The sequence below is a fragment of the Musa acuminata genome, chromosome BXJ2-7 (assembly GCF_036884655.1).
Source record: "Musa acuminata AAA Group cultivar baxijiao chromosome BXJ2-7, Cavendish_Baxijiao_AAA, whole genome shotgun sequence".
In the NCBI taxonomy this organism is placed as follows: domain Eukaryota; kingdom Viridiplantae; phylum Streptophyta; class Magnoliopsida; order Zingiberales; family Musaceae; genus Musa; species Musa acuminata.
Window position 1 is genome coordinate 3603046 of NC_088344.1, and position 12260 is coordinate 3615305.

A 12260-nucleotide genomic window follows, 5' to 3' on the forward strand; every position below is an offset into this window, starting at 1 on the left:
TGATGTGATGGACGGCTCCTGCACGAGGAAGCTGCATAGAACCCCCACCCTTCCCTTCCGTTGCTCGTCTCAAGACTTCTCATCTATTTTGTTGTTCGTGAAATTGAACTTTGGGATAAGCATAACGTAAAGCGTGAGGCGTGGGAACTTTATCCTCTCTTGGCTTCTCGACCCCTTGTGATGGTGCCGTGGGGTTCTGTCGATCATAGCCACCGACGTGAACCCCTAAAGGTGTGGGATTGCTGCGCTCTCCTTCATTGGCCTCACCACTGTCAGTGAATCCATCACCCTTACACCCTTCCCATTCAATTTTCTGGTTGATGTCCAACTCATATGAACGTAGTATACAAAGATCGATTTCATCGATCTAAATTTAGAAGCAAAATGCTTGTGTGATTGGAGCAGTAGATCGAGACGGACTGGGAACAATGAGGAGGAGGAGAGCGGAGCTCGAACGTGGCAGAAAAGCATGCGAGCTGGGAGAAAGGGGAATATTCTACCAACACGTTGGAGAAGGCGATGGGTAAGAAAACGATATGATGTGATGACAAAGCTGACCTATCAAACCTTCTTTGATGTCTGAACTCAACATGTCGAGGATTCGATCGTTCCAATTTCGATTCAAATCCAAAATCCAAGCGATGAACCAAACCATCATCTTCTACTTCTCGCGTCTTCCATGCATGACGAATACCTCCGACATGAAGTGCTCGAGACACATAATGTAAGTCGGATCCAAATGCTGATGAAGACTATTGCAGACATGATAATGTCCCAGCATCTGATGCACGAGATGCCCCACCCGGGAAAGCAGGAGTAATCCGTCCATGTGGAGATCACGGACCGGCAAGAGAGAGAGAGAGAGAGAGAGAGGGCCAGCGTCGGTCCCCCAGTCTCTTCCTATAGCACATGAGAAGGACGGCAGTGTGGATGGCCTCGTCCAGTCCGATCTGATGCGATCCGATCGGGTCGAGTTTGATAAGATGCGCATCGCCCTCCTCGCTCGCCATCACAAGCTGTCGGCTGTGGCACTCGCTGTATCCTTTTGAGGAAGTGATGTGCCACCGACGGTCTCCATCTCGATTCATATCGACTGTGAACTCGGCTTCAGCTCCATGAGCTACCTTTTCGAGTGTCAGGGCCTGCGGCTGGACGCAGTGCATCCTTTTGTCGCCATCACCACCGGTGGCGTTTGTGTATTCCGATCTGAGAAGCTTCACGTTGGATGTTGACTCTTGTTGGCGATGAACGTTCGCACATGACTTACTTCCTTTTCATCACTATATCGATTTTATTTTGGACTCGAAATAACGTAATCTTATATCAGCCTTTTGATTGGTAAACTCTTAGATTTTTCTTTTGGTTTTGAAGTCTTCTCTTCCCCCAACATCACAGTGCAGTGATGTTAACAGTTTCCATTCAATGCATGCGTGCTAATATAACCCAAGGAAGACATTGGCCGTGAGGAAGAACCGGTTATCGTGTCCTCGTACTGGTCAACCATAAACAGGTTTTAGATGCTATTCTTCTTAGATTTAACAGCGGTCACCCTGTCGTCATCCACATCGTTTATCTCATGTCAATGTTGTTCTGCATTCCAGTACACAGGCCTTATGCTACAGCCTCAGCTAATGCCATGGTCCTCCTCCAGGGTTAAAGCCATCTCTGCCGACGAGGCTGTTGGAATGACTATGGATCCATGCAAGAAGAAGGAGGCCAAAAGGAGTCTCAGTACTCTTTTCTTGCTCTCGTACTTGCGGCTGTTCCTATTGGCTCGAGTCTCACTTGCACTGTGAAGGAGCTTATGGGTTGTATGAACTGTGGCGGCACAGTTGCGCTGTAACACCATTCACAGTGCAAGTCAGCTCCTGCACTGCTTGCATGCAGCTAATAGTGCCGGAAGAAACGATGGATCCGACAGCTGTGGAAATCCATCGTGTGAGATCTGTGATGGAAACCCTAGCATCCGAGAGGATGGGAGCCATGGAGGTCGGTGACAGTAGTGGAAGATGACGGAGAACGTGAGATCCCGGTTGTGAGGGAGTAGAGCATCTCGATCGGCCGTTCTCTGGGATGTCTCCTCATGGCGGCACTGGGTCACGTGCATGCGGGGTCAGCCGTCGTGGGACCGACCAAATGCCTGCAGCTACGTATATTATGATGACGACGGTGCTGGCTAGGGTTTTGTAGAAGACGACAGCCACGGGGGACCGCCCGCTGTCGACCAGTTGCTGTCATCCCCGGTGGCGAGCCGTACGACGCTCCCAATGGCCACATTCATTCCGCCCATTAAGTGCCAAAGCCGCTGCTGCACCTGCTTCCCCTGTCATCGCCGTTTCGTCGTACCTGCTTTAGTCTAATCGAATTTAAGATGATGGATTGGGATTCGATCATCATCAGCACGAATCTAACCACAGAGGTGATGATGATACGGATGGCTCCCTCGGCCTCTGACTCCAAACCGCATGGTAGTCTTCGTGATGTGGGATGATAAGAAAGGGTAGCTGCAATGTCTCTATCGATCTATCGGGGTGCAGAATTCCCAGCTCAGACGCTATCAATTAATGCTACCACCGGAGTGCATGCACCGATTGGCCATCACTGCAGCATGCTTTTATTGTGTCCATAATATTTATAGCCGCCATATCGGGGCATGTGACTCTGCTCGCAAGTTTAAGTAGGTGCATGGACCGCTCGATGGTTTGGTGCCTCGTACCATTAGGAAGACGTAATCCAAGCGAAAGGTTTCTGTGGTTGGGTCCTCGTACTATTAACTGTGGGCCGGATCCACGTATGCTATAGGCCGGGCCTTTATAAGTTTAATGGGCCGCATGGTGGGCCGTGCACTACTACCTTCTGGTGACGGGGCGGGCCGCATTCAAGTGGGGTGTGGGCCGATCCCCTCTGCTCTTTAGGCCAGGCTATTGTATGTCATGAAGGTCACGTGACGGGCCCTTATGGGCTGTATGCCATATCATACCACATGCTTATTTCCACATTAGATATAGGAGGTGGCATAATGACTTCCAAACAAAATTGCAAAAAACAGAAGATGGAGAAACACTTCCTATATGACAACACATGCTTTACGACAACTTCCTAACTAGGCATCCTGCAAACAAACAGAAACACTACATTCATGACAACACACATGCTTTACGAAAACTTCCTAACTAGGCATCCTGCAAACAGACACAAACACTTCCTTCGTGACGACACATGCTTTACGAAAACTTCCTAACTAGGCATCCTGCAAACAGAACTGCATGAACAAGTACAGAAGGTGATGGCATGTACTTCAGATGGGCTGGTCTCTGCATCCCTGAGACTGATATATACAATCAGAAGAGCCCTCAGAGATATGACTCTTCAGCTGTACAAGGACCATTCTGACAACTCCGTCGAGATACATCATGTGTCTCGCTCTCCATGGCTGGAAAGGAGCTAGTTCTACATGCATCACCAGTCGTCTTGAGACTAGAATATGTAACATTCATTCACCTTGAACCCTGCATAATTTAGACAGACCATTCAAGAGCGGTAGGTGTACAAGACATTCTCAAGAACAACAACACGAAACTTACACAAGTGGAGAATTCAGAGCTGTGGTTGAATGATACATGTTACCAGTACTAGCTGATTTAGCTTCTTCGGTGCCACCTCCGTATGCTGTAAGTAATCTTCTCTGCGCAAAGGCAACATTAGAAAGTTTTATGTTACAACAACAATCATAAAGCCATGTTGATTCGTCAAACTTTCGCTAGGTATAACTTTACAATTTTTACAAATAACTTTATCTACCTCTCCAGCGAGGGAAAAAAAAAATCCATTTGACTACTGTGATCACTCCCACAAGTAATTAAATGTTTGTCTCTCTTCTTAAGGTGAGTATTTATAATTATACGCAAGGTCTACCGTACCGGATCGTACTGCCTGGTACGAGCGGTATGTACCGGTCCGACAGGCCAGCGGTACGCGGACCGCCCTGTATCGGTCTGCACTGTAGCAGTGCTACAGTGCTCGGTACACCTGGGTGTACCGAGCGGTATACCGTACTGTACCGGTACCGAGCCCGGGTCGAAACGCCGGTACGGTACGGTACGGCAGACCTTGATTATAAGATTATACGAAGTTGCAAAATTCAAAATCATATCATCATCTTCATTTTTTTTTTTCTATAATCAAAGCTCCCCATGCACCTATTTTTATTCACCATATGTTTTCCCTACATAATCATTCAAATCTTCTCTAATTATAATGAAATACAAAAAATAAATTATAAAAGGTCCAGTCATAAATTATCAAAGTACGAGAATCTGTGACTAAAAAAACCACTAGATGGATAATAAATATTAATAGTAGTTGGGAAAATCTAGCTTTAACTATTTACATTGGACCTTTGTTCGGATTGGACCACTCCATTGAACTAGGCTATGCGAGAACAAGTCAAAGCTCAGACTAGCTCACATCAGTCTATCAGGGTCTCACATGAGTACTTTTAAAATGTGTCGTATCGTGGGCACTTTCAAGTCAAAAAGCTGTATACACAGTCAGGATGAACATTTTAGGAAAAATTGTAAGCATAATTCTTCCTTAAAAGTGTTCATGTTTCACAATGGTTAAACAGAACCACCATCACAAGGACGTCTTATTCGTGGCTAAACTCCCTGACCGACAAAGTATCAACACGTAATATGTATTACATTATAGTGCAACATGATGGGTTGGCATCAGAGTGGCCCCCCTAGCTGAAAAGTCAATCATTTGTCAGTGGATTCCCAGCTGAAAATCTAATTTTTAAAAGTCAACAGACGTTAGAAAGTAGCTTCTCCTGTCAAACATGTCATTTAATCGCAGACATCACATCCTTTACATGCAATGCAAATGCTTGATGCTAGCTCTTAGACGATAATTAGGTTGGTATGCGGAGAAGATGACTCCCAAAATACACGGAAGGCAAGCATATAAACTGATTGCCAATAATATCTCAGATTAAATTAAGGAAAGTGTAAAAAAAAAAGGGACTATCCACGAACATTAAATCATGGATTTAGTTACTGGTCCTATACCAGTTTCTATAAACTATCGGACCAATATGGTGCCCTTATATTAAGTGGTATGAGAACCTTATGTACTGTTACTGAAACATGGTCAGAGTAATAAAATACTAGTCAGTATGTCCTGACCTAACCGGTGTTTCAATCCATACCTTAAATATCAATATATCTTGTGCAACAACAGGATATAGAAAGTAGGACCAACATGCAGAACATGTGGTAGCAAGCAATAATCAAAGCTCCATCTTCCTTGCAGTTGTCACCCACCTACACAAAAAATATGCCTGTATATTACTCTCCATATACAGGCATATGGTGGATTTTATACGTGTGCAACATATGGCAGTAATCCAAACTATACATCTCTTGACATGTTTCACAAATTTCATCCCAGCACTTTTGGAATGAATCAGCTGGTTTAGGACTGGGGCATGATCTAAAATGTCGAGACCAAACTGATTGAATCAGCTGCTTCTAATTAATCCTAACCACTTTTGGCAGATCCCAGCAATCCCAAGACATGTTGCAGCCAATCCTGGCTGACAATCTGATCCAACAAGTCTGCTGAATTTGGATTCTATATTCAATTATAAATTCTGAACACTTGAACCTTGGAATCGCACAATACATATGACATAATGCACATTGGCACTACTATGTCAACTTGCAAACAAGAGATAAAATTATGGAACATCAACTGTGCAAACATTCAAAAAAATGGTTCAAAATTTTAATTTCTGTAAACGGATAAATGTTAGGTTCATCAAGAAAATATGATTACTGATGCATACTGTGATATTCAGATAAAGTAACAGACCAACATATTTAATAAGGGAAATTCTAAAATAGATACTTAAAAGACGAGTAAACTCACATGGGCCTCAAACTCAGGACTAGTCAAATTGAGATGCAGGTTCCTCATCAATATCAATACCTGGACATTTGTAAGTGAAAACATCGGTTCTTCTGAGTTCAATTACAAATAGGTAAGAACAAATTTAGTTATTAGTACGATGCATATACAATTTCTGCCAATAAGACATTCATGAAATGTAAGAGAGCTTACTACAATAAAAATTAACATAATTTAAAAGGAGATGAACACCATCAAAGCACAAAATTTGGCAAAAATTATAACAGTGAATGTAGACAACACAAAGCATATCAAAGAGATTTACTGGTCATAATAACTTAAATCAAAGATATTTAATGGTCAACAAAGTAATGAAACAGATGACCCTTGAAATATACATGTCAAAATATAAATTGTTGTTAACAATGGTGCCGATGCCCTTCTCTTCAAATTCGACAAAAATAAATGGTGATACATCAAAACACTTTGTTATCCAGTGAAGTTACTTTTTAAAAATGATAGATCACGAAACAATGTTGTTTGTGAACATTATAGACAATGTTACAACCTCACATATTTAAAATTTAATGCAACAATCCACTAAATTCTAATGCTCGGTAGCTCAATGTATCTTGCATTTCTTACAGATGAATTAGCTGCTCTCCAGTCAAATTTCTCTAGTGTCTTCACACACTAATTATTATCATGTTAAACCATAGATATGTATTATCATGATAATGAAGCAAAATTCAAATCACATAATCCTTCTAATAAAATAAGGATAAATCCTACTTTTAATGGATCAATTACTAACAATATGAACAGAAGTACTTGTTATTTTCTGAATCAGTTGTACACAACAAATATGATGCTTTCAGGTTGTTGACAGCAATCTTACCTTGTCAATTATTCGTATGAGATGCAAATTTAATGACAATATGAACTAAGGTTATCACATTGCTATAAGAAAAATATGCTTTTTAATAACTAAGTACCTATTTAAGCATGTTAACCTAAGCACAACAAACAATAGTACCAGATCAAAATTATTATGATATTTTAGCCCAAAGAAAAAGCAAACAACACGAGCATCAGTAGTAATCATTAGTACACCAACCAAAAATTACACTGACAAACCTTTTCACTATATGCTGTAGACTACATATATAATATGATTATGAATAAAAGTTTCTTTAAGACATCCAAAAACCATAAGCAGAAGATCAAAATTGCTCATAGCTTACTGTTTCAACATTGATTGGATCCATTGCCTTTAATTTTTGCAAATGCCCACTTGTATTAGGATCAAACACACTGCCGAGAAAGTCGTACACCTGAGCAAAGTCCGGCGTAACTGTACAGAACATGACAACAAAGAAAATAGAAGAAACGTAAGGAAGAGAATTGAGCAAAAAAAGAAAAGAAGAAGAAGCATAACAACAAAGAAAATTGCAATATTGGTAGGCAAAGAAGTTGAAGGATGGAAACAGCAGAAACAAAGTTAAAAGTTAATTTACTATTTAGGAATGACCCAAAACCTCCAGACTGCTCTCCACTGTCATGATGCAGGAGAAATGCTATCTCCCTTTGGAGGCAAATGAGATGGCCACCACTTTGAAAGGATGTGGAAGGACCCCGAAACAGGGTAGTTGATGTTGACCAACTAATTTTGACGTGTATGATTTTTCCTTTCACAATCTTGAGCATAATTGGAGCTTTGGCTACTTAAAAAAGTATAGCAATGAACTGACTCGATTTGGCTCTTCCAATATTTGGATAAGTGAATTGATTTTCCATGAAGATGATACTCACCATGAAGAGATGTGAATTGATTTTCCTGATCAGTTGTTTCACAAGCTGGCCAAGTTGTAGGACTCCCACTGCTGCTAGAACAACAATTGTTTGCCATCATAACTCCAACATTTACTTTATCATCTGCAAAGTTAGCATAACTATCAGAAGATGAAATTTGATCACATAACCAATAGATCATTGAAATTAAGCTATCAAACCTTCTATTGGATGGCATGTCCCAACAGGCAGGACAGAACTCTGAACCCAAGAAGACCCTGTTATAGTTGTGGAATCTCTAAGTATGGATGATGTTTCTCCTGTGGAAGCATAGCCTGGTTCAAGTAGGCAGGAAGTCTGAAGTAGAGTTTTGACTTCAGGAATCTGAGTAACTGCCATGTTCCACAGATAAAATATTATTAGTTGCATCAGACAATAAGAATCAACAACTATCTTGAATAGTGCTAACCATTTTTTGCAGCTTTCTGGGGATATGGATGAGCTGCTTTTCGCTTGGGTCGAGGTGGTGGCACATGTTCATTTGTACCATTCTTCTGAACCTTCAGAAAGTACTTCTGAGCATGGCTTCTTATCTGTAAGGAATAGTAATTGACATTGTCATACTTGACATTGTTGGATGACAAATCAGCCTTTTACATATAGTGATTTGCAGAACAGATGTGTTGATGGAACTACTTCATTTAATGGTGGAATGGCAATTCAAACAAAGCTATTACTCTGTTATTTTCATTTTTGACAAATGGACTTATGGAACGATGCTAACAAAATATTGTTTCTACGAAGCATCAATACAGATACGAGAGACTGATACGACATAATATAAATAATCTGACACAGCAAATTTTGAAAACATTAGAATAGATACAACATATATATTGCAGTAAAAATGATTTAAGTATATAATACTATATGCAACAAAGCTTCATGTATATTGATAGTAACAAAATATGTAGTTACATTTTATGATTAATAATAACAAGTAATTAACTAAAATCCCAAATATATTCATCATGGAAAATAGAATTTTCTAACATTGTACCATAAGGATATAGAGAAGAAAACAAGGACTAATGAAAAATGTAAAAAATATAACTTTATTTTCTTTCATCACAGCTTGATGTATAATAGCAACAGCACAAATAAATATATCATGTTACATATTCATCCCATTTGACATCTACAATCAAAAGTTTCAACATTGAAGTAAACAAAATTTTCCAAAAAGTATCAAAGAGGCATTCCCAATAAAAATATATGTTTTTTTACATTTATAGAATATAGAAAAAATAACAAAAATATGTGAGAATTATTTAAATTGTATCAGTCATAGTTTGATGTTAATCTGATCAACATAAAATTATATATATAAATAAAATCATACATTCATCTTGTCTATAATTAAAAGTTTCAACATTTAATGAAAACAAAGTTCTCCATGAAATATCCCACAAGTACCTTAAAAGTATCTTATCTTTTTAATAATTATTTAAAACACAGGTTACTTCTTTACTTCAGTGAAGTATCTAACATGTACCAAAGATCTTCTTTACAGCAGTGAAGTATCTATTATATATGATACAAATAAAACAATTAATTCAGAGTATCCATATTCTACATGATTATTAGGATATCTACTAAGAAGACAAAAAGACCAAAGATAAATTTGCATGTAAGTCAACTGCAACAACTCATGGGCTTATGGATTAATGGGCCATCAGCAAAAATATTACCAACTTCCCAACTACATGGACTTTATTGAATAAATAGACATCAATAATAAGCAACAGATATGCTAGTTATGAATAATAAGACCAAGCCAATATCAAATGACTAGAATCTACTTGCCACACAATCATATGTATATATACACACACATTCATAAACTTGGAAATATATAACCTTCTGTCTTATAACCGTGGTTGTATGCTACTTAACAAAAATATTATTTTTAAAAAATTAACCTGGATGACTGTCTTTGATCCAACAAACGCTTCTATCTTCTTCCAATCTCGGTCAAAACTGCAACAACCAAGAGTCTTAAAAGTAAGTATAATTTTCAAAGAGGATTTACTGTTCGCAAGTCTAATCAGCTACACATAGTGATCAGACCACGTCACATTCTAACACATAAGAGACTACTACTGGCATGAGTAACAGCCAGCAAATTTTAACTTACTGAACTCATGCAAAAGCTATGATCCCTACTCACAAACAAAGGAGATACCAACTTAACCATTACTTTACGAAGATGGAATGTGATTCAATCAAGCAAGCACAACTGTGACTGACAACATACAGCACGGAAACAGCATGTCAAGTCCTCAATCCAGTCTGGAAGATACAAATCAAGAAAAACAGTCGAGACCTCACACAGAGTGAGCCATGGCAAGCATTGAATCGACTACTGAACCAATTGTAAAAGAAAATTTTCATCTATAATTTTAAGCAGCAAAATAATAGTAGGATGGCTTAAAATTAAAGAGGACGACAACACGAATTCCAATTCCATATCTAACCGTATGTTCATAATCAACCACATTCTCACCCCGAGGAAATCTAGAGCCATCTAAGACAAACAAAAACAAGAGAAGAACAAGTCTGCAGAAGCTAACCGAGTGAATCAAGAGATGTAATTAGCAATTTCCATGGCAACAAGAAAACTCATGGGTCAAGATAGCAAGTTCCGCACTCAATGACGCCTTAGGAAAAGCAATCAGGCGGAACAACTTCCCGATGTAACCATAGCCTGATTGGCGAGATTAACTACAGCTACAAGTAGAAGCCCCTTTGTCAAGCCCCATGTTCCTCAGAACCCTCCACTAAATGTGTTGGCGATATCACCTAAATGTTTAATAAACCGATGGAACGCAAGAATCAGAGCGACAAGAGACGTCCCGACATCAAAGACGATAAAAGTCCAAGGCAATGATCAGCGGGAACTGAACACCGAGACGAGAGGAAAAAGGGGGAGGGAGGGATATGGGGTCGTCTTACAGCTGCAGGGCCTCGAGGAACTTGTCGTGGTCCTGCTCGGTCCAGCTCTCCCTCGACTTGGTGATCGTGTAAGGCTTGCGGGTCTTCTTTCCGACGTCCTCAGACGAAGGGGCGGCGCATCCAGGGAGGGCCATCACAGGGGCGCGGTCCGAGTAGGAGACGACGGCCGCCTCTTTCATGCCGGCGGCGTTATCGTGCACCATAACCAGAGGTCCGGAGATGCGGAACCAAAGGGCGAGTAGGAGAGTGGACAGCAGAGGCGAAGAAATCCTTCGATCCTTCTTCTTCTTCGATCGGTTTCGCGTCTCTTCTTTCTTCTTCTCGTCTTCCCTACTACAGTCTATAAAAGTGGATACAATTACCGCTGTCTCCCCCTCTCTCTCTCTCTCTATCTCTATCTATCTCTCTATCTATCTACATATGTATATAAAAAGAAGTGCTGATTTGTGGTGGAGTGCGAACGAGCGCCACTTGCGATATCCCAACCGACTAAATGGTATTAGAAATAACTGTCATACATACCCCAACGGAATACCCCATTCTTACCTTCATTCCAGTTGCTATAAAAGCGGCCCCCACAAAAAAACTCGACCTGTTCACCAACCACGACAGAGGTGCAAAATCGAGGAATCAGACTACGTAAACGGATGAGTCTTATCTCCAAAGGCTCGTTCGCCGACCAGCCATCCACCGTCCATATCTGCCTCGTGATGGCAACAATCTCTAGTCTCTAAGCATAAATGTAATAATGCTCATTAGTTTGGACTCTAATCTTTAACCATACAATTCAATCCCTCACCCACTTCGGTACCTGCTCATCCATTGGAGAATTAACTGCGGGTCCGACATGGAACCTTGAGACTCTTTCAGTCGTCCACCGTCCATTTTTGCCTCGCGATGTTAAAAGAGCGTTTAACTTCGTAAACAATGTTAATCAGATTCCTAATCATAAATCATGAAATAACTAAGATGGTATTTTAATTGAAATAAAATTGTCTCTGCGACGTGGCACAAGCCCAGAGGCTTTGGGCCCCACCTGTAGAGGTAGCCACGTGTATATCCACGAAGTCCTCTCTGTGTTTGGTGTTCGGCTAAGGACGGAAGGAATTCCGTTAAACCGCATCGCATCACATCACATCACATCATAGAGTTTCTCCGAGAGTGGAGGAACGGTCACAAGTGGTGGAATACGGCCTTGATTGATTGATTGATTGTATATAGCTCGTCGTACGTAATACGGTATTTTTGTGGGTATCTTTGATAGCTAGCACTGGTTGAAGTGGAATTGGCATTTTGGGTTGTCTGACATCACCTATAAATTTAAGTTCAGGAAATATTATAACTCAAAAATGTATTTAGTAGTATAATAAAATATTAGACAAAAGGTGTTTCTTCCATTTAAATTCAAAGTTTTTTTGACTAAATATTATTTGACGGTGTTAGCTATCTTAGCAACATAAAAACCTTGATAGTTTATCGTAAGATTTTGAGTTCGAATTCGTAAATAAATAAATAGATAAATTATTGTTATTTGATCTTTGCAT

At 40.1% G+C, this 12260-nt stretch overlaps 1 protein-coding gene across 1 annotated transcript; it reads right to left on the reverse strand.

The window, feature by feature from the left end:
* Positions 1–3005: 3005 nt before the first annotated feature.
* LOC135616683 (protein REVEILLE 6-like) lies at positions 3006–11112 on the reverse strand. The gene is made up of 9 exons (XM_065116130.1): positions 10717–11112; positions 9684–9741; positions 8171–8294; positions 7923–8093; positions 7723–7845; positions 7155–7264; positions 5932–5991; positions 3585–3685; positions 3006–3509 (listed from the first exon to the last, which is right to left on the reverse strand). Exons 1-9 carry the CDS (start codon positions 10917–10919, stop codon positions 3494–3496), a joined length of 966 nt encoding a protein of 321 aa, XP_064972202.1. The 5' UTR covers positions 10920–11112; the 3' UTR covers positions 3006–3493.
* Between the last annotated feature and the right edge of the window lie 1148 nt (positions 11113–12260).

Coding starts and splice junctions, on each gene's coding strand:
- LOC135616683 (XM_065116130.1), bottom strand. CDS start 10,919: ATGGTGCACGATAACGCCGCCGGCATGAAAGAGGCGGCCGTCGTCTCC. Junction 7,265..7,722: donor TCAATTCACATCTCTTCATG/GTGAGTATCATC, acceptor TGTTCTGTACAG/TTACGCCGGACTTTGCTCAG. Junction 5,992..7,154: donor ATCCAATCAATGTTGAAACA/GTAAGCTATGAG, acceptor ACAAATGTCCAG/GTATTGATATTGATGAGGAA.